This window comes from Gavia stellata, chromosome 26 (genome assembly GCF_030936135.1).
Source record: "Gavia stellata isolate bGavSte3 chromosome 26, bGavSte3.hap2, whole genome shotgun sequence".
NCBI classification, from domain to species: Eukaryota; Metazoa; Chordata; class Aves; order Gaviiformes; family Gaviidae; genus Gavia; species Gavia stellata.
This window is the reverse complement of record NC_082619.1, coordinates 4392507-4413074: the sequence shown is the minus strand read 5'-3', so window position 1 is coordinate 4413074 and position 20568 is coordinate 4392507. Positions and strand designations below refer to the sequence as shown.

At 47.5% G+C, this 20568-nt stretch overlaps 2 protein-coding genes and 3 non-coding genes across 5 annotated transcripts in view; all 5 read left to right on the top strand.

The window, feature by feature from the left end:
• Window positions 1-3873, top strand: part of CLMP (CXADR like membrane protein) — a 41279-nt gene extending 37406 nt beyond the window's left edge. Inside the window, exons 5-7 of the mRNA XM_009807823.2 lie at window positions 130-252; window positions 1880-2021; window positions 3441-3873. Of these exons, the coding sequence (XP_009806125.2) occupies window positions 130-252; window positions 1880-2021; window positions 3441-3735 (560 nt within the window). The 3' untranslated portion in view covers window positions 3736-3873. The remainder of the gene's footprint in view (window positions 1-129; window positions 253-1879; window positions 2022-3440) is intronic.
• A 6237-nt stretch (window positions 3874-10110) lies between these two features.
• Window positions 10111-15436, top strand: HSPA8 (heat shock protein family A (Hsp70) member 8). Its single transcript, XM_059829806.1, has 9 exons — window positions 10111-10157; window positions 11015-11224; window positions 11754-11959; window positions 12060-12212; window positions 12315-12870; window positions 13202-13404; window positions 13735-13933; window positions 14246-14478; window positions 14963-15436. Exons 2-9 carry the CDS (start codon window positions 11020-11022, stop codon window positions 15146-15148), a joined length of 1941 nt encoding a protein of 646 aa, XP_059685789.1. The 5' UTR covers window positions 10111-10157; window positions 11015-11019; the 3' UTR covers window positions 15149-15436.
• On the top strand, window positions 13037-13127 carry LOC132319297 (small nucleolar RNA SNORD14). The gene has a single exon (XR_009484491.1). It is a non-coding gene; the product is annotated as a small nucleolar RNA SNORD14 (small nucleolar RNA).
• LOC132319298 (small nucleolar RNA SNORD14) lies at window positions 13554-13650 on the top strand. The gene has a single exon (XR_009484492.1). It is a non-coding gene; the product is annotated as a small nucleolar RNA SNORD14 (small nucleolar RNA).
• On the top strand, window positions 14562-14658 carry LOC132319299 (small nucleolar RNA SNORD14). The gene has a single exon (XR_009484493.1). It is a non-coding gene; the product is annotated as a small nucleolar RNA SNORD14 (small nucleolar RNA).
• Window positions 15437-20568: the final 5132 nt, after the last annotated feature.

Here is a 20568-nt window from a genome sequence, read left to right as displayed (position 1 = left end):
TGTGAGGCATCATTGATTGTTCTTGAACTGATTCGATCTGGAAGTTCAACTTGTGCTTCTGTGTCCTATCCACTGTTAAGGTTTCTTAGTATTTTTTGATTAATCCCGGTGTTGCTTTTCCTGTTTCAGACATTTCTAATCCCGGGCAAGTCCTACTGAAAAATCTTACACAGATGAGCACAGGGTTATACCAATGCATTGCCACCAACGAGGCTGGACAAGAAAGCTGCGTTGTTCAGGTGACAGTGCAGCGTAAGTATTAGCACATAACTACTATTCGCACCACCATATGAGCAGTGCTGCTTCACAGCTGCCCCATCTCAACTGGTAAACTCTGTGCTACACCTTTGCCCTTTCATATGTGAATCATATGAAGCAGTTCTTATTTATTGCACGTACGGTTTGCACAGAAGTCCTCTGTATAACCTAAAGTGGTAAATACATCATTTGAGCTCAGGTGTTTTGGTCTGTTAGAAATTTTGATTTTGAGAATGACTAATGAAATACGAGGGAAAAACGGTGAGTTGCAGGTTCCAGAGTCTCCAGCTTTTAGAGGTACTTGCTCTGGCTGGAGCAATACTCTCAAGTATAAAATCTCTGTGTGGATAGTCCATCATTCCAATTCCAAATTACTTATCTGTGGCACTTGAGACAGTAAACTATCTAAAGGAAGCTGAAAAGGTTGACTTTGACATGAAGTAATGTGCAGAATAAAAAGCAGGTTTTGACATAGTTTGGCTTTAATCCAGGTTTAATAAATTCTGTCCTGAACACCAGAGATTAAAATCAACATCCTACCTGATTAACTCCATCAAGGGTGTGTGCATCTCTAGGTATCTGTGTTGTCTTTGCAAAGAATACATGCAAAGAAAAGGGCGGCATTTAGCACCAGCACTGAGGACAAATCCAAACAATACAGTTTAGGACGTTTTTATGCGCAGCTCTGGGAAGAGATCAGCAGGAGCTGGAACTGCTGTGATAAAAGGCTGCTAATAGCGAAGTCTGTTCTGTGGAGATGCCATAGCTTTGGAATTTTTCTGCCCAGCCAGGCCTGAAATAACTGGAATATGGTCTTGTAGCAAGCAAAACCTGTTCGCCTCAGGCATCTGAAGTAAAAGCGTCCAGGCAGCTTTTATGCCAATTGAACTGAATTGGTTTAAAACCTCACTTTGGTTTGCTAAACCCTCCGTAGGGACGAGCCTAAAGGAAACAACTTTCAGCCAAACCCAACCTAACCACTCTTATCAAAAGAGGTTGGCATGAAGTATCAGCTAAGGACCCATATACATTAGGAAGTGTTCTCTCATTAACTTTGTTATTTTGGATGAAAAATGCCTTGCACCTCTACAGTTTAGTCTTCCTTTCCTCCTTCCTCTCTAACCCCCTCAGGTCACTTTTTTCCCCAATTGAATAATTAATTCTGCAGGTGGATTGTAATAATTTCAGAGTGAGTTGAAGGAGAAGAAAAATCCTCATGGGGAAACATTTGTACTTCAAACACTTTTCTGCATGTAGGAAACTGCTTGGTGCTTTGTTTCACATGTGGGTTGTCCTGTCTGCCTCTGTACTTTCTGTGGTTCTGTGCTCTTATGGGAGGATTTTTCCTCCTCATTTCAATTTTGACCCATAGCTGAAGGCATAGTGCTTGTCATCCCACCCTTCCAGAGGTAAATACTTTTCTCACTGTTAGCTCAGGTTTAGAACCAATGCCTGAAGAGAAACTGGTTCAACTTCTGTGTGGAGACACACCTAAATAAGCAGACTAATACATTCTGTTCTGATTTATACCCAGTGCTGTAAATTGTAGTGTGGACTAGAATCTGGCCATATGACCCCAGTGAGAATTTACTGACTAACACCTTTATTTTCTGGACAACAGATGCACAAAATATTGGCATGATCGCTGGAGCAGTTTGTGGCGTGGTGGTGGGACTTTCCCTCCTTTTCTTGGTGGTGAGGCTGACAATAAGGCGGAAAGAAAAGAAGAGATATGAGGAAGAGGAGGCACCAAATGAAATTAGGTAACGCCTTTTATTTAATCCCCCAACTCCCACACTCCCTTCTTTCAGTTTCACACATCTTTTCACTACAGTTTTAAGTAACCCTAGGTATAAGTGTCTTAAAAGGTGGTTCTAAAAAGCTTTTAAAGTCTCCCTGAAATACCAGTGACAAATTTCTTGACTGTGAGAATCATCTTTGTGAAGACTTTCCAGAAAATGAGATAGATGAAAATGTCTTTTTTTCCCCCAGGACAAATAAACAAAAAATTCAACAGAATATTATCTCTCAGGCTTGCAATTTCAGCATTTTTTAAAGCATTTGCATAATCCTCTCCTGTACTAAATTCAACCTACTTGTCCATTGTGGTTCTGAGAGGTTTGTGTTTGTTTTTGTTTTTTTCCTTTCAGTTGCAATTTCTATTGGGAATGCTATGAGGCAGACAGGTTCTCAGTCTTTCTTGAGTCTTTTGAACAACTGTGCTTCTGGATTTAGCTCAGGGTGAAGAATCCCCTGAGCTGCTGTGGGCAGAGTTGAGAAGCCTCGCCCTGAGTGGGTGTACCAAGAATGCTGACGCATGTTCTTTGAACTCATCTGTTACATGCGTGTGAGGTCTGCCACTTAACTCCCCTAAGCAGAGATTGGTCTCTAGTTAATCGAGCCTAAACTTCTCAGGAAGGAAAGTACTGGAAAAAGATATTTCTAGGAATGAGTTTTAGCTGCTCCCGCCCTTGAAGAAATCCCTTGCCTTGTTCCATCCTTGTTTCTATTTGTAAAAGACTGCCTTGTCCTCATATGACATCTATGTACTATTAGGCATCTCTATAATCCATTCAGCAGCCGATTACTCTGCCTGATGGTCAGGTTGCCAGCAAGAGGTAGTCTCTGCTGATTTCTTCCCATCCCTTTTTCCTGTTCTCTTTGCTTTAAAATCTTGCATGCCTTTCTGTTTTTAGTTTGAGCTTCAGCCTCTTGTATCACCTTTTCACGCGTGACTGTTACCTCTTCTCTCTCTTTCTGGGCCCAGTTCTTGCACTTCTTTCGCTACCCGCATTTTTTTTTAACTAGAAGAACTGGTCTCAGCTAGTCCTGTCTAGGTGATCTGTCATTATGAGTAAGGATTACAGAGCAGACAGTTCTATCTGAACTGTTTGCACCGATGTGTGGCATTTGTTCCACAGACCTCAAAGATGCGCACAAAGAGCCAGTCACGTGCAGCATGTATTCTAAATCCATTTGACCAATAGCTCCGCAGAGCAATAGAGAGTTCGGTCCACGAATTCAGAAAACCCTGTATCTTGCTCAAACTGATGGACACACGTGCCCTGGTGATTTGCAGCTTCAATGAGCAACTGCTTATTGCAGCAGCAATTCAGTCTGGTAAAGCGTACAAGTGTTTCTGTTCTTGTAGTATTTGAACCCTGTCATCTGTTTGATTGCAGAGAAGATGCAGAAGCACCCAAGGCCCATCTCGTCAAGCCCAGTTCCTCCTCCTCTGGTTCCAGGAGCTCGCGCTCAGGTTCCTCCTCAACCAGGTCAACAGCCAACAGTGCCTCTCGCAGCCAACGGACTTTGTCAACGGAAGCTACTCCCCATCTAACTCCTCCCCAGTACAACCAGAGGGAGATGGAAAGAAAAGAAATTGAGCCAAAGAAAGTCGACTACACTAACCTGATGAAAATGGGAGCGACGCTGGTCATGGTGCCTGCCCAAAGCCGAGCGTTCCAGACCGTGTGACTGCTCACCAGCTGTCTGGAGACTTCTGCTGTCCAGAAACACTTCACATACCACCAGCCACATAGGAATTGTTAGATTAGCTAGTTATCTTCCTGGTCAGCTTAATTTTAATCACTTGTGATTATTCACACCACAAGAAGCCCTCCCACTCAACTCTTTCTTATATCTTCCAGCACTGAGGTTCTGATACAGAATTTTTTTTTTTTTTTTTTTTTTTGAAGAAAGATACATTTGAGGGAAAAGGGAGCCTTCTTTTTAAATTAACTTTTTTGGAAATGGAACACTGAGCATTTTAAAACTACAACAGCTGAGTGCTGTACAAATGAAATAAAGCCAAACCTCAGGATTTTTTAAAAGGGATCAACACAGACATAAAGACGCATAATATTCCACAGAGGTTTTGTGGGGAGTGAAAAGTCTCTTGTACTGGTTTTGGAGAACTTTCTCAAAGATGCATTCTCTTATCTGAAGATTTTGAGGCAGACTCTCTGCTGAGGGTAGTCTGATGTTCAACCTCAAAGGGAACTGACAGACGCCTCACGTTTTCTGCATTCAGTCTTCTAGTGAAACACTTTTGGAGGCTGTAACTAAAGTGGAAATGAAAGGATCACTCAAAAAGGTCAAGAGATGCAGTATTAAGGCATGTGTCTGAACTAACCTCTGTACTAAAGGACCCTTTATGTTACGGAAACAGAGGTGCTTTAATTGCCAGAATAAACTTAATGATGCACCCAGAGAGATACGGCCAGGAGCCTGACTCTGCTTTTATGGTCAGCACTGCAAAGCCACAGTAACTCCACGGGAGTGGTATCTGTGGCAAATGAGCCTTAGTGTGATGAGAATTGGGCACTGAATCCGGAATGAAGGCAGTACCTCAAAAAGTGAGGGTCACTAATCTACCAAAAAGCCTGGACGAAGCATTTGGAAGATATCTTTGCTATTGCCAGGTTGTGAATTTGCCAGTTTTGGGGTGAGCCATGCTGTAGAAGCCTTATGGAGAGCTCTTCCCAAGACTGAACAAACAGCATTCTTGAGCTGACCTTCAGGCATCCAGGTAAGACTGAAGGACAGTGACAGAGCACGTAGTGAGGAAAATACACCAGGGACAGGTAAACAAGCACAATGCTGCTTCCATTAGAAAATATTTGTATGCAATGTCCCATTTATACACCAAATGCTGGCCCATGTGCTATTGCTGACCTTAGCACGACTCTTAAAAAATTGCAAGAATCATAAAAATATTTTCTGTGAGTAAATTAGCCAGAATAAACATTTCCAAGGAATATGAAGTCTTACACTTCCAAGTTGAAGGCCAATAGGAAACAATGGGAGATAGGGACAGGCTTCCCCTGGAGGCACATTCCTGGATCAGCTGTGTGTTGGTGGATTTGGTAGTGGCTGTCACTGCTTGGAAGCAGCAGCTCTTAAGAGTCTGTGATTCCTCTGCAGTTGCTCTTTTCCTGGACCCTGAAGGCTTAAGCACTCCAAAGCGCTTACAAGGTACTCCAGAGCTGGGAAAGTCCTGAAGAGCATGAGTAGGACTGCTAAAGTAGTTTCTGGCTTCTTCTATGGTTGCTTATTGTGCTTAATGTTACCTGTGTTGCAGCTGAGGATACTTACTCTATGCATATAAAAACAGGAGTGCTTTTCTCAGTAAAGAATACATGCCTGAGCAACCAGAAGCTTATTACCACAAAATAAGGGTAACAATTCAAACAGTTAAGCTGGCTACAGTTCGAGTACTAAATGCAGTAGGTTAGCTTTGAGTCACAGGCCAGACTTGCAATTAGCAAAGAGGAGGATGCTCTGTCTACAGCCCAGAGGCCACTTGCTGCCAGCTAGGAGAATTTGCCCAGCCCGCTCCTGGCAGTCTCTCTCCTGGAGGCCTTTGGGAATAGGCTACAGGACAGATCAGCCGTGGCAGCCCTCTCCTGGTCTCCAACTCTCCTGGAGCAGAGAAGTCACTCCTTGTCATATGAGCTGTCTGTCTGATTGCATAGGATGAAAGGTTTATGGACCTTGGGGAAAAGAAGTTAGTCGGAAGCAATTGCTGAAGACCGGTGTGTGTGATCGTTCCCAGCTGTTCCTAGCCCTGTCGGGAAGCAGGCAGTATGCATGCCCGCTGTCCGGGCATGTGCAGACTGCCTTGCATACAAACCGTGTCAGAAAAAGGCCCTCTCCTGCCATGGAACAAAGGGGCAAAGATGTGTGGTCCAGGTTAGAAAACGCAGGGACCACGGTGATTTAAAAATCACAAAGTCTGAAACGCTGCAGTGCTTTTCAGACCACGCATCTGTCATCTCACAGGTGAACACAAAGTGAATTCTGCACTTCAGTTGCTAGCATGAAGCCCAAAGGGAAAAGTTCATTACTCAAAGGAAATGGGAGAAAGAGATCATTTCAAAGGAATTCTGTTTTCAAAGGGACATTTTCTGAGCTCTGGGTGATACTATTGGGAGTTGCACAAGGGAAGCAAATGCACCATAAGTCAAACCCTATTTTGTAAAATAGTGTACTTAAAGCATTTACTGTCATATACCAGTTATTACTAGTGTGATTAAATGCATACCATGTTATGTAGCTTTCTTTTGTTTCTCAGCAGCTAAACTAAGCTTACATCTCTTCTACCTGCTATAATTGGTGTACTTGTACTGTGTCTGAACAACTCAGAGGAAAGCAAATATTTATTATTGATTCCTTTGAATCAATGATTTCGTAATTTTTTTTTTGGTTGGTTGTTTTATAAATAAATGTGCTGGAGCTTAAGTGCTACAGCTCAACTAAACTTGTACTAATGCTACATCTTCTGTGGTATGATGTGTTACATGCTGTCAAGCTGAATCCAAGGCAAAAAGTATGGAGTCAAAAACACCGTTTCTAAGCTAACAAGGACTACATGCATCTTTGCGTAGAAAGTGTGGGGAAGCTGGCCTTTTTCCTGGGTATTTTTTCAGTCTAAATTATGTAACATGGTATGAAATATGTGAAACCTTGGGTGCATTGAAGTAAATGGTGTTTTGACTTCCATGTAGCTATTTCACCTGAGATATTTTGGCTGAGGATGTAGATGCTTCAAGCTAATATGGTAAATAACGCGAGGGCAGACACAGCACAGATACAAACCTCCGGTGACATTGCCCTCCCACTCCCGCATCTGCGACCTTACTTGTGAAGCACCCAGTGGGTGCGTTTCAGTTCATCTCCTGAACTGGGCGTGAGATGACAACGAAACCTCTAACAACTAAGAGCTGTGTTCAGACAGTTTAGATCTTCTCTGCAGATAAACATTTTGAACTAGCTAACAGGAATCTCCGGTCAGGGAGATGTAAGTGGAATTAGGGTAACTAAACGTAACTGTGGTTGATTTCTCTTGCAGTACTTCAGCCTTCTTTCCCCGGGGGGTGTTTTGCACACAGGTCTCCGAGCATCAGCAGTCGTCTTTACTGAAATCTGGAAGTAAAAATTGCAACATAATTACACAGCATTTAAAACAAAACAGTGACAACACAGTGGTCTCATAGGTGTGTCCTTCTGTCTGTCCCTGATTCATGAGGAAACGCTATTACTGGCTCCTGATTAGGCGATACACATTTTGAGAGGGGTTGTGCAATTGCATGCTTTTCTACGGTATCAGGAATCTTGGGTTATTTTTAACCTGGAGCAGTTTGTACTGACACACGGAAGGGGGAGAACACGGTGGGAAAGGAAAGGGACTGCCTTGGAAATGTGTGATTTTCAAACTTCAACCAGGGGGTGCAGATGCAAGTGTTGTATAAATAACAAATGCTGCTGTTGTGAATAGGAAGTGTGTCTTTGATAGTCTCCACTCTCTTCAGAATTCTGTTTCAAACACTTAAAGAAGAAGCAGTGCTTAATCTCTAATGTACTAAATTAGCTTCAAAAAATGATGTTGGCATTCATAATTTAAAAAAACTCCACAGAGAATACTTGTCAATGTCCAGCCTGCTGGGCCTTCATTTGTCTGATATACAGTAAATGAGCTACTTTTGTCCAGTACGTTAACAGCCTTTAATTTCTAATGTAATGAGTCATTTGCCAAACTGCCCTCCTCCCTGCACTGACTCACTGTTGTTTTAGGCTGCCTTCACTTGCTACCAGTCTGCTGTGCGAAGTATGGTTGCACATCTAAATGTCACTATTTAATTTCAAGGTGCAGGTAGTGCTATTCTTAGGTCCTACTGAAAGTCAGCCCATGATTTAAAAAAAAAACAAAACCAAAAAAAAGCAAAGGCAATCCCTTGCTAACAGCATGGTTCCCGTGAGACTTGGTGTACAATGTATTCAGAGCAAGTTAGCACTGCATGCCTCCTGAGAAGCATCTCCTGTGTAACCTGGGAGTTGAGAGCTCCAACAGCCTGTACTCTGGACAGGGTGGAGTGTGCTTTGCATAGGTGGTCAGATACGGGGTGATGGTTTGTATTGACCGTCCTTATCTTTAAAGGTAAAGGAGAGTGACAGCTAGCGCTCTATGATACGGAGCCCCTTTCCTTTTCCTGCTGCCCCTCCTCTCTCTAACCTTGTACACCCAAGTTCCAACTCCAGACCACACCTTCTGCCATCACCCAAAGGTCCTGATTCAGGTTCCAGCCCCGTGTGCGGCAGAGCAAGAATAGGAGCTGCAAACTGTTGCTTGACACGAGTCAGCACACCCACCGCATCTGCCACAGGCGCCTGGTGGCACCAGAAATGTTTTTTCATGCAGTTCTTACCCCCAACTATAGAAGTTCCTTTGCCCCTTTTCCCACTGCATAGGGTCACAGAGGCTGGCCAGGATACGGGTTTGGTGTAGCCCTCCTAGCGACTCCCTCGGACTTGTCCACTCGGCATTTTATGCCATGTAAACATTTGATGCAATTCACAGCACTCCTGCTAGAGCCTGACCTTACATGATTTATGACCTCTGATCAGCTTTCAGCCCAAGGCGCTGAGACCAGCTAAATGTTTGCGGTCATCCATCTGCTCGCTTGATCCCCAAGGACACTGAACAGCCATGGTTTTCCACCGTTCAGAGCCTCCGTTTCCTTCCCACTGAAGCAAGTCACGCTGAGAGCACGCAGTGAGCAGCACTGACATACAAAGGGGTGTCACCTTGTCCCTTAGCTTGGTTCGGTGCGTTAGCACTGATTATGAACGAGAAAAACTTAGGATGGATTAAGAAGTAGGACAGGAGATGCTGCGGAGGGCGGATTCTGCTCTGTGGAGGAACCGGTGTCGCTCTAAAACACAGCGGTCAACACGGTTTCCTCTGCCTGGGCGAGAATGAGGGTGCGGGGAGACATCAGCACTGCCAAGAGGCCTTTGTTGCCCAGAACATGGAGGACTGGAGCAGCAATGCACTGCTGGTATAGATCATGGTACGGCGAGAGGCTGGCTGAAGCGCATGCTGCAGGAAGCCTTTGGGAAGCGTTAAGCCATGAGTCGCGAGCATAAAAAAAAGGGAAAAGCCTCTCGGGGCAGCGGGTGATCTCCCGGGGCTCTGCCCCAGGGTAGGCCCCGTGCACCGCCAGCTTTCCTATCGGAAAGCCGAACGCTCTTTCCTGGCCGGGTCTGAGCCGCCTGCCCTTAGTTCTGCCGTTCGCTGTGTTTCATCGCAGAGCGTTGCGCGGGGCGCTACCCGAACACCGCCCCAGGCACCGGCGTTCTGGCGGCTCCGGGGTGTGCACGGCGGGGGCGCCGCGCCGGCGGCCCGGGGACGAGGGGAGGGCCGGGGCCCGCACACGGCAGGGGCGCCCCGCCGGGCCCCGCACGGCGCCTCCATTTTGTGCCCCCCCCCCAGCTTCCCCCTTCCCGCAACCCGCCACCCTCCATGCAAATCAACCCGCCAGCCGCGCGATCTGATTGGTCATTCCCACCCCAAAGCGCCTTCTGGCGCCTTCCCCCTCGCGCGCGAAATATGCAAACGAGCCTCCGGACGCCGCGTTGCGATTGGCTGTCATTCCCTCTCTGGCTCTCTTTCTCTGCCCCCGCCCCCTCCTTCAGCCTACGCTCTCTGGTGTCGTCACCTGCATGCGGCCGCTGGAGGGCTCTCATTGGCTCCCGCGCACGCGAAGCTCCGCCCCCGTCTGTTGCGGGCGGGGGACGAGCGTTGCGGAGTGGTAGGTGGTTGGGGCGGGGGAGAGGGGAAAGCGCATGAAGGTTCGAGAATACCGGCCGGCCGGCGGTGACGCCCCCTTCCTGTGTGCGTCACGACGGGTGCGGGTTCCGGCAGGCGCCCATTGGCCAGAGGGGCGGCGGAATACACGAGCGTATTGGCTGGAGCGGAGAGAAGAGGCGGGCGCTTCTGGAAGGTTCTGAGGGGGTATATAAAGTCGGCGGGGCGGGCGCCGAGCGGTCTCATTGAGCAGCAGCCTTAGCGGGAGCTTCTTCCTTTGTGCGCGTCCGGGCCTGTCCGCGCCGCTCAGGTAACGGGGCCTGCTGGCGTGGGGAGGGCGGGTGGGAGCCGTGGTCCGGCGTGGGCGCCGCCTGAGGTGCCCGTGCAGCGGGAGGGGCCGTTGCGTTGCGGGCAATCGGGCACGGTTGGTGGGGTGGAGGCCCTTTTGTCGTTGCGGCGGTGGGTTTTTCTTTTTTGATGTCATTCTGCAGAGCCTTGCGCGTTGTTGCTTCTTTTTCTCTTAAATGCGACCTGGCGGCGATTTTTCCGATTTCTCTCTCTTTGTTCTCCTGAAACGGCCGAGGCGGGGGAGGGGGGGGGGGGGGGTGGAGGGCTAGAGACTTAGCACCCATGTTATCTCCCACAGGGAGTGCCTGGGGACGTGTGTGGGAGGGGGGAGAGGTGGAGCCGTGTCCATGGGGCGGACGGGGCATGCTGGGGTTTGTAGTCCCCGGAGGCGGGCGGGGGGAAGGAGCGGGCCTGCAGGACCGCCACGCGGGGGCGGGGGGGCGCTGCGTTTCCCCGCTGGGTGCCGGTGGGGGGGGGGGGGTTCGTGCCGCAGCAGGACGGGGGCTGTGCCAGGCCACGCGGCCTTGAGAGGCTCGGCCCGCGCCGAGCGGGGACTGCATGTCCCGGCGCCTAAGATGTCCGCCTCCGGCCACGTGATCCAGCGGGGCGGTGCATGACGGGAGATGGAGTCCCAGGCCATGCGCTGGACCACGTGGTCAGGCCGTACCCTGCGGCGGCCGGACACCACGTGGTACAGCTTTTAAATGCATTAAGCGTGTGCGCTGAGGAGCAGTTGCTGGTAAAACGTGGGATAACAGCAATGAAGCATTTGAGATGAGTTTTACAGTCCAATCTTTTTCTTGTTTTTTTTTTTCTCAGACAAGATGTCGAAGGGACCAGCTGTCGGAATTGATCTTGGCACCACCTATTCCTGTGTTGGTGTATTCCAGCATGGGAAGGTGGAAATCATTGCTAATGACCAGGGTAACCGGACCACACCGAGCTACGTTGCCTTCACAGATACAGAGAGGTTGATCGGCGATGCTGCAAAGAACCAAGTTGCAATGAATCCAACCAATACAGTTTTTGGTAAGGCTGCAAGATGTGCATGCTTCATGCGCAGAGGCTTAGTGTGATGCTGGTAGATGTTCCCTGGTTATAGGAATTACTGACTGATGGCAGGGTTAAAGTTTCCTCTTGGAAATTAAAACTTCTAATTTGTTTTTGGTCTGAATAATATAATTGCGTTGCTAATAATTAAGCTTTTATTATGTACTGGGGAAGTACATGCCCTATGGTTCAAAAACTTGTCTTGCTGCAGGTTATTCTAGGCAGTTAGTGTTAAGTGGCCTTGACTAAGTGTCTCGATCTAGTTCTGAGACTGCACTGTGGTTTATGGTACAGCAGCTGTAGCATTGCTGTGGTGGCTGTGAGGTAGTACTGATGAGTTTGTGCATATGCAAGAGATGAAACCCTGTAGCAAGGTCTTGACAAGGCAGTAATAATTCCAGGTTAAGTATAGTGTTCTAGGGTTTTGTGCATTGTTTTTTAGGAAGAACTTCCGCCAGTTTTCTTGTGTGAATGAACATACTTAATGTGGCCAACTCTTCTTTTCCAGATGCAAAACGGTTGATTGGGCGTAGATTTGATGATTCTGTTGTCCAGTCTGATATGAAGCACTGGCCTTTCACTGTGGTGAATGATGCTGGCAGACCAAAAGTCCAGGTGGAGTACAAAGGCGAGACAAAGAGTTTTTACCCAGAAGAAATTTCTTCCATGGTTTTAACCAAAATGAAGGAAATTGCAGAAGCATATCTTGGGAAGGTGAGGTTTAGGACTTCAGTGAAATGTAGCAGATAATACTTTGTGTGGGAGTAGTTAATATATATATAAACTGACTTTTTTTACTTGTGTTTTTCTGTAGACTGTTACTAACGCTGTAGTGACTGTACCAGCCTATTTCAATGACTCTCAACGTCAGGCTACTAAAGATGCTGGAACCATTGCAGGGCTCAATGTACTGCGAATTATCAACGAGCCAACAGCTGCTGCGATAGCCTATGGTCTGGACAAAAAGGTATGCTACAGAGTGACTCCTATCTCTGATGTCCAACTAGTAAACCTGCTAAACTAGCAGTAGGAAATGAATTGCATTATGAAAACCGATCTCCTCTTCCAGGTTGGTGCTGAAAGGAATGTTCTTATCTTTGACCTTGGAGGTGGCACCTTTGATGTGTCAATTCTGACTATTGAAGATGGCATCTTTGAGGTGAAATCCACTGCAGGTGACACTCACTTGGGTGGAGAAGACTTTGACAACCGCATGGTCAACCACTTCATTGCTGAATTCAAGCGCAAGCACAAGAAAGACATCAGTGAGAACAAGAGAGCAGTTCGTCGCCTCCGCACCGCATGCGAGCGTGCAAAGCGTACTCTGTCTTCTAGCACGCAGGCCAGTATTGAAATTGATTCTCTCTATGAGGGTATTGACTTCTACACATCCATTACCAGAGCTCGCTTTGAAGAGCTGAACGCTGACCTGTTCCGTGGCACCCTGGATCCTGTGGAAAAGGCCCTGCGGGATGCCAAACTTGACAAATCGCAGATCCATGACATCGTGCTGGTTGGTGGGTCTACTCGCATCCCAAAGATTCAGAAACTGCTGCAGGACTTCTTCAATGGCAAAGAACTGAACAAGAGCATCAATCCTGATGAAGCTGTGGCTTATGGTGCAGGTAATTACAAAAATTGACATCTGATTTTTCCAGCTTCTGCATGCTATGATTATTGGGTGGTGCTCTTACCAAATGAACTAAAGTCTCAGAGCAGTACTGGTGCAGGCCCTATGTCTTCCGCCTGAATCAGTAAAACTTTTCAAAGCAGTAAGAAGCTTACTTTAACTTGCAATGATGAATCAGATTCCAAAGCCATTCGTAGTTTCCACCAGAAGTCTACTAATGATGGCCAAAACCTTCCTTGGATGTCTGAGCGAGCCATGGGCTTAATTGTAGTGTGTGGTGTGTCTGTTGCAGGGCTCTTAATGGTTTTTTTTTTCTCCTCCCCAAGCTGTTCAGGCTGCTATTCTGTCTGGAGACAAGTCTGAGAACGTGCAGGATCTGCTGCTGTTGGATGTAACTCCTCTGTCTCTTGGTATTGAGACTGCTGGAGGTGTTATGACAGTCCTGATCAAACGGAATACCACCATCCCCACCAAGCAGACTCAGACCTTCACTACTTACTCCGACAACCAGCCTGGTGTGCTGATCCAGGTATGCAAGCAGCACCGGGGTGAACTGATAATGCCACTCACATAATTGCAAGACCCTGTGAGTGCTTCAGTGGTTGATACTTAAAGCAAATCTTAGGCCCCAGTGGTCTTGGGTTCTTGCAGCTAAAAGGGATGCTAGGAAATACCTGGTTGCAGTGATGAAAGTGATTCCAAAGCCATTCGTAGTTTCCACCAGAAGTCGAAAGACTTGTGTTGGTCCAAGTACCTTCCTTGGATGTCTGAGCGACCATGTTACTTCAGGATAATACCCCATTATGATTTAATAATGTATGGTGAAACTTACAACTTAATTTGTTGGTGGTTCTTACAGGTATATGAAGGAGAACGTGCTATGACTAAGGACAACAACTTGCTGGGCAAGTTTGAGCTGACTGGTATTCCCCCTGCTCCCAGAGGCGTACCTCAGATTGAAGTAACCTTTGATATTGATGCCAATGGCATCCTGAATGTGTCTGCTGTGGATAAGAGCACTGGCAAGGAGAACAAGATCACGATAACAAATGACAAGGGTAAGGAGCCACATGTGTTCTGAGGGTGGGAGACTGGCTAGCTGCTCAAGTTTGGCTTGTCAAACTTTGCCTTCTATATCTTTATCAAATCTTGGTTATAATGCATATGCACCTTGATTTACGCCTCATTTTCAGTGCAGTAGTCCATGAGTTTCTAAGAAGGCCCATGAAGTGGTTTAAGATGAGGCCACCTGAGAGCTAGTGGGCCTCTTTTCTTGCCTGCTTGCCCAAAAATGCAGACTTTTGTAATGTGTGGGAGGTTGTAATTCTCTGACTAGAAGACGTGATCTGAAATACTGCTGTGTTCTGCAGGCCGGCTGAGCAAGGAAGATATTGAGCGGATGGTTCAGGAAGCAGAGAAATACAAAGCAGAAGATGAGAAGCAGCGTGATAAAGTGTCTTCTAAGAACTCCCTGGAGTCTTACGCATTCAACATGAAAGCTACTGTTGAAGATGAGAAGCTCCAGGGCAAGATCTCTGATGAGGACAAGCAGAAAATCCTGGACAAATGCAATGAAATCATCAACTGGCTGGACAAAAATCAGGTATGTCATATTCACTCTTTGGTCAGTGTTTATTTCTGGTGTCTCACTGAGCTGCTGCAAGAAAGCTCAGCATGGAGAACTGGTTGCTGTGATGAAAGTGATTCCAAAGCCATTCGTAGTTTCCACCAGAAGTCGAAAGACTTGTGTTGGTCCAAGTACCTTCCTTGGATGTCTGAGCGACCACAGCTTGCAAGCCTGTAGCTTTCAATTCATAATTCAAGCTGGCCAGCTTGCAACTATGATGATCCTCCCTCACCTTAAATGAGGTCCTGTTGCTCCACGAGCAATGTAAGCTCTAGGAGTGATTAGAGGGAGTCATCATCAGTAGGTTGGTTCTGTTAAAGCTAGACCAAGCAGAAATATTCTTGAGTCTAGCACAATGCTAGATGTGGGGGCTTGAAGACAGGCTGAAAAATCGTGCCAGTTAATTTTGGCCTGATCTGCTTAGTGAGAGCAGCAGGTACTGAGCTTTGGTCTCTTCCAGACGGCTGAGAAGGAGGAATTCGAGCACCAGCAGAAAGAGCTGGAGAAGGTGTGCAACCCCATCATCACCAAGCTGTACCAGAGTGCAGGAGGCATGCCTGGTGGGATGCCTGGTGGATTCCCCGGTGGTGGGGCTCCTCCATCTGGCGGAGCTTCTTCTGGACCAACCATTGAGGAGGTGGACTAAAGATGTGGGGAAACGCATTCCACTAGCAGTTAGTATTGGAGGACCCCCGGGTGGGGGTTAGATTGAAGGACCCAAACCTGTAGGCACATCTGGGTATATTTTGCCAGATTAAAACTCCATAACTGAGCTGCTGTAAAAATAAATAAAAAAAGAGAAACCATTTTCTGGGCATTTTAAATACTTGAACATGTGCACAGGAGGGCAGATGAATACCATTGCACTTTACAGTACTGTAAACAAGTGGAAATGCAATTCATGTCCTAAGGAATAAAAACTATTTAATGGGCATCACAATGTTTCTGTCTCCACTTCTTTGTACATGTTGACCACTGTTAAAAAAAAGTAGTAAAGTAGCACATACTGGCTGAGCATGATTAAGCAGCCTTGAGAGCAGTTAACTGCTACATGTTTTGTCTTCAGGACCCCACTAATGTGTTGAGCCTTGTCTTTTGGAGGACAAGGCTCTTGGGTGACACAGGAGCATCACTTTTAGATAAGGCAGTGTAGGTTAAGCTTCACTTCCAGTCCAAGATTATAGATGTCCCATTTTGAAAACTTGGGCTGAAGAATTTAAAAACTTAAAATGTAGGCCATATGGTTACTTGGACCCTCTCTCTAGCTGAAGGTATGCAATTGTCATTGCTACTTAAAAGCTGATGTTCCTAGATGGCTATGCTAGGGAGAGCTGCACTGAAGTGGGGTGGTACATAATGGTTGTATGACATTAAACCTTAAAGAAGGCAGCCTCCTTTTCCCTAAACTATACAAATGCAGAGCCCTTGGCTACTCCTCACAGGCTCTGACCTCCAGCCCTGTCACCAGCTTTGTTGCCCTCCTGGACACATTCAAGGACTTTCACATCGTTTTTAAATTGTGGGGAGCAGAACTGTGCACAGTACTTGAGGTGGAACTAACATGGAATACAGCAGGATAATCCCTCTCCTGCCAGGCTGGTGATGCTGTGTGTGATGCACCCAGGATGTGGTTTGCCCTCTCAGATGCCAGGGCACCTGGCTGACTCATTGAGCCTCCTCCCGACTGGCACCCCCTGATCCCTTTCTGCAGGGCTGCTCTCCAGCCACTCCTCTCCCCATTTATAGTTGTGCCCACCCTTACTCTGTCCCAGGTGCAGGATCTGGCATTTCAACTTGTTCAATTCCATTAATCACTGCCCAACGCTCCAATCTATTTAGATCCCCCTGTAAGGCGTCCTGTCTTTCCAGAGAGCCCACAATGCCTCCCGGTATAGCATCAGCATGCTTACTAAGGATGCACTCACCTCCTGCATCCAGATAATTGATACAAATACTGAACTGAACTGGCCTGAGAAAGAAGCCCTGAGAAACACTGCTGGTGACTGATGCCCAGCCAGATGTTGCCCTATTCACTACAACCCCCTCAGCCCTGCCATTCGGCCGGTTCTTCAACCAGGGCACCGCGTACCTACCTGCTCACAGCTGGACAACTTGTCTGGAAGGATGCTGTGAGGGACAGCATCAAAAGCCTTTCTAAAATCCAGAAAAACTACATCCCCTGCCTTCCTTTCATCTGCTAGGCAGGCATTGTGGTTGAACCCTGGCTGGCAGCTCAGCCCCACACAGCTGCTCGCTCAGCCCACGGGATGGGGGAGAGAGTCGGAAAGGTAAAAAAAAACTCGTGGGCTGAGATAAAGACAGTTTAATAGGTAAAGCAAAAGCTGTGTGTGTTTGCAGAGCAAAATAAGGCATTCATCCACTACTTCACATCAGCAGGTGGGTGTTCAGCCATCTCCAGGAAAGTGGGGCTCCGTCACGTGTAATGTTGACTTGGGAAGACAAACGCTGTCACACTGAATGTGTGCGTGTGCCCCGTGCAAGCGCTGCTCAGCAGTAACTAACATGTCCCTGGGTTATCACTGTTTTCGTCACGAACCCCAAACACAGCCCCATACAAGGCACTGTGAAGAACTTTAACTCTACCCCAGCCAAAGCCGGTACAGCGGGTGACCTTAGGGACTGTCCCTTTGCGACCCCACGTCACCTGTGCCTGCTGATTGCACTGTCCTTCGCATTGCCAGGAGGCTACTCTGATTTCCTAATAGTAACTGGGGAATAAGCGAAACGTTGCTTACACTTTCTCACAAGAGAGACTGGGGCGGGAAAAAGCCCCATGCTGCCGGGTTAGGGTTGCGCTCCGGCGTTTGAAGGCGTTTAACCGGCTGGGGAGCCGGGCAGCCCGCGCTTGGCCACCGGATGGCAGCACCGGACCACCGAATGGCACAGAGGCACCTTTTTTTGGTTGCCCCCCCCCCCGTTTTGAATTAAATCCCCAAAAATGTTTATGGCATTTAATTCCGTCCTTAGCAGCGTCTCCCATTAAGCGTGAGTAATGCTTTTATTGCCGTAGGGGAGGCTAAATGAAAATGGGTTTGGAAAGTGGTATTTTAGGGTATTTTTAGAACACCTTAAGCCAGCACTCTTTCACAGGACCGCATTCCTGGGGGTTGTCAGGTCTCTGATTTAAATCTACCAGCCTTGTCAGGCTAAGGGATGAGGTTTCACAGTGGAAATCACGAACAAGCAGCGGTACGGGCTGAGGGTCAGGCCACGGGGATGTCAGAGCGAAGGGGCTGCTGCGGGGGTGCGCAGTCACGCCGGCACATGCACGAGGGCGCAGGCACTTCTAGTGAAGTAAATGAATGAAAACAGTGTCAAACTTGTGAATTTTTACATTCATGACAGCAAAGAAGCCTGAAGAGTTGTGTGCAAAACAGGGGAACAGGTTTTAGGTTAATGTATGGCTAATTTGAGAAGTTCTTGAATTCAAGTTCTTTCCTTTTCCTTAAAAGCCTGAATTCAATTTTTTCCTTTTTTTTTTTGTTAAAAAACTTAAATTCACAACTTTTCTTTCTCTCTTAGCAGTGTTTCTCAGTTAGGCACAGATTGGGTAATAGGTTGGAATCTCCCCAGCCGTACCTGGTGAGGCTAATGCCAAGGGCAAGCACCTGCGTAGCTGTCGGCATTTCTCTGTTGCGTGCTGCTACTGCTTCTGCCCGGGATGCGAGAACACAGGCAAAGAAATAAATGCAGGTAACATCTACACAATCTTATTTTGTACATCTTTTGAGGATCTTGTTTTCTTCCAAAGCAGCAGGGTATTCAGCTTTGTTTTCTTTACCGATGAGCAAAATCTGTCTCTGTAGGGGCAAACAGAAGCAGCGATGCTGCACCTGGCAGTGACAGGAGAGCTCTGCAGGAGGCAAACTCCCCATTCAGGTTCCCAGCTTTCCTAACTAGCAAATTTTGCAGCCAAGCAGCTATTGCAATGCCTTCATCTTGGGCCACTCAGCTCTTTTTTTGTAAGATCTGCCCAGTTATTCCTCTGCTCTAAGGGCTATGAAAGAGCTGGCCGCTGGAATCACCTCCTTTGGTTACTGCCTTACTGGAAAGGGCAAAGTTAATTCATAGTTTACTTCGGGGGCCTCAGGAGCTACCAGGGTTTCACCTCCCTGGGAAGTCTCATTCAGGTTGCCTCTCCCAAAGCTGTTAGGTTGCATTAGTCCGGTAACAGCAACATTGCAAAGCAAAGACCATTTGTTTTGAATTTAGCACTGCAGCTTCCCACTGGAGCCTCAGTGGCGAGCACAGGACCTCCTCCAAGTCTCTCTGCTCGGTATGGAAATGCTGAGGGAAGAGCTCTCCTGCACGGTTTCATACTGAAGTGCAGGGGGTCTGAAGAGCTGGTGTCCAGGGGCAGCCTCTCCCCACGGCTCCTCTCAAATGCTTTAGAGACTAAGGATTAGTTAGTGGGATCAAGTCCAGTTAAACTGAGGTCTATCAGTGACCAGTGTTGCCTGTCTTAGAGGGAAGCATGTAAAATGTCTCAGTAAATAGGCTTAAGAGAGGGTTTTTACTTGCTGTTTCACTAGAAGAGGCTGAATTTGGCTCTGCTGAGGAGGAACCCTTGCTTCCCTTGCAGGTAACACAAACGTGCTGCGTAGCTGTTCACAAGGCAGGAATTCATTCTTGCTAACCGGTGGGAAGCCGAAGCTGGAGTAGAGTCAGGCTGATTTTCCAAGCAGTCCTGTTCAAGCACCTAATTCAGCTTCCTGGAAAACCACAGCCTAAGGGTTACACAGGGAGTCCGGGAGCAGAGAGAAGAGGAACGCTCTGGGTTCCTTGTACAGCTGTATTATAAAACATTAAGTGCTCTGCCACTAAGGGAGGGAAAACTGTGTGTGCTCTGGGAGTCAGACTCCGTTTATTTCCTACACATACTGCAAAATGCAAAGAAAGGGAGCTTTGAAGAAGCTTTCACAGTTCCTTGAAGAAGAAAGCATTCTTGAAAGACAGTTTATTGGGTTTAAACACTCATGTTTTGCAAGTAAACCCAGGCATATAATCTACAGTAGCCTTAAGGATAATTAACCAAGCTGTGCTTGACTTTCCTACCTTGGAGAAGAGGGAACTGCCTAACCCCCAGCAACTGCAAAGGTGCTGTTAACTCTTTCAAATAATCCTTAGGAAGAAAAGAATAAAAACACCTCAGGAAAAGCGAGAGCTGGATGTTCAGTAGTGGGTGGCAACGGCTGGCTGTAAGGAAAGGGCATGAATCAAAGCTGTGATTTGGCGTTGCCGTTGTAGAAGGGCTTGCTGTAAAAGCAAAATGCAGCTAAACCAGGAGCCCAAGCAGCCTGCTCACTGCTGAGCCTCAGTACTTGTCTCCTCTCTCTGGTCAAGTGCCTGTTTTTTCATCACACGATTGACTCCGTGGCTGTTTTGTTCAGGCTGAAAGGCAGGAGCGCTTGCTGGAGGAGGTAGTCAATGCAGAGGTCCTGGGGCCTTGAAAAAGCAAGGATTAATAGGTTTGCTGCCTTTGAGCTGTGCACCCAAGCCAGCAGCGAATAAAGGCTTTCCCTAGCAGCTAGGCAGCCGGAGGACTGGCCGCTGAGGTGGGAACCCCCGGGTCCCGCAATGCCAAGGGCTGTGTAGCCCACGCTCCCCGCGCAGAGCAGCGTCTGAGCGGCGGCTGTGGGCAAGGTGGTGGGGTCCCCCAATTCCTGCCCCGACTGCGCTTTCCGGGGGCCAGCCCGGAGGTGTGCGGTGGGGCAGGCTGCTCTGCCGCTGCGTGCCCCCCGCTTCCTCAGACCAGTTGATGCCTTCAGTTTTCAAGGTCCTTCCCACTGGCTCCAAAGGATAATACAACCTGCGGCAGAGGGATGCGCAGGTGTACATGTTTTATGGGCTTCGGCAGAAAATAAAGCAAACCTCTGGGCATGTCTGCCTGCATTTCATGCATCACATGGGATTCTTTGACATTTAAAAGCAGCAACAGAGCACTTGGGCCTGGTATCTGGGAGCAAGGTACCTACAATCACCTGATTTGCAAGCTCTGCCCCGTCACTGGATTTATTAGTAACACTGCCTTTAATTAGCAGACAA